This window comes from Micropterus dolomieu, linkage group LG17 (genome assembly GCF_021292245.1).
Source record: "Micropterus dolomieu isolate WLL.071019.BEF.003 ecotype Adirondacks linkage group LG17, ASM2129224v1, whole genome shotgun sequence".
NCBI classification, from domain to species: Eukaryota; Metazoa; Chordata; class Actinopteri; order Centrarchiformes; family Centrarchidae; genus Micropterus; species Micropterus dolomieu.
The window spans coordinates 36854124-36854920 of NC_060166.1; the positions used below are offsets into that span (position 1 = coordinate 36854124).

A 797-nucleotide genomic window follows, 5' to 3' on the forward strand; every position below is an offset into this window, starting at 1 on the left:
AGTCATCATTACTTCCAGCTGAGGCACAAGGAGGGGTTGGGTTTACCAGCTGATCCACAGTCTTAAACAGAAACCTGGGATTGTGTTTATGTGTAGTAATGAGTTCAGAAAAATAGTGTGTTCTCGCATCCTTAACCATTTTATTGTAGTTAATTAATAAATCCTTCAGACTGAGGTAATGGACTTGGAGATTGGATTTTTTCCATCTGCGCTCTGCTTTCCTGCATTCACTTTTTAGTGATAGCCTGAGGGACTCAAGTTGAGACGCCACAGAGCCGCCTGATGTACTGTCACTAACATACCTTTAACATCTGGTCTCTGTGCGCAGTGGAGTGCAGTGACGGTGTGTTCAGGGAACGCTCCGGTGTTCTGAGCAGCGTTGACTTCCCGTCTCCGTACCCGAAGAGCTCCGATTGTTTGTACCGGATTGAAGTGGAACCGGGCTTCAGGCTCCACCTCCAGTTTGACCCCCGCTTTGACGTGGAGGATCACCCCGACGTCAGCTGCCCCTACGACTACATCAAGGTCAGCACAGCGCACACACACACCTGCGCGCACACACACACACACCTGATCTGCTTTGTCATTAACTGGCCGTCTGCGTGTCAGATTACAGCCGGCAGCAGCGAGTTCGGCCCGTTCTGTGGGGACCGGGCTCCAGGTGAGATCCAGACCGACAGCAACACCGCCACGGTGTCCTTCCACAGCGACAACTCAGGAGAAAACCTGGGCTGGAGGCTCACATACACAGCTACAGGTACACACACACACTACACACAGCTACAGGTACACACACA

At 51.7% G+C, this 797-nt stretch overlaps 1 protein-coding gene across 1 annotated transcript in view; it reads left to right on the forward strand.

Annotated features, from left to right (window-relative positions):
- masp1 (MBL associated serine protease 1) overlaps positions 1 to 797 on the forward strand; it is a 22573-nt gene that overhangs the window by 12404 nt on the left and 9372 nt on the right. Inside the window, exons 6-7 of the mRNA XM_046073707.1 lie at positions 329 to 525; positions 610 to 757. Coding sequence (XP_045929663.1) covers positions 329 to 525; positions 610 to 757 — 345 coding nt within the window. The remainder of the gene's footprint in view (positions 1 to 328; positions 526 to 609; positions 758 to 797) is intronic.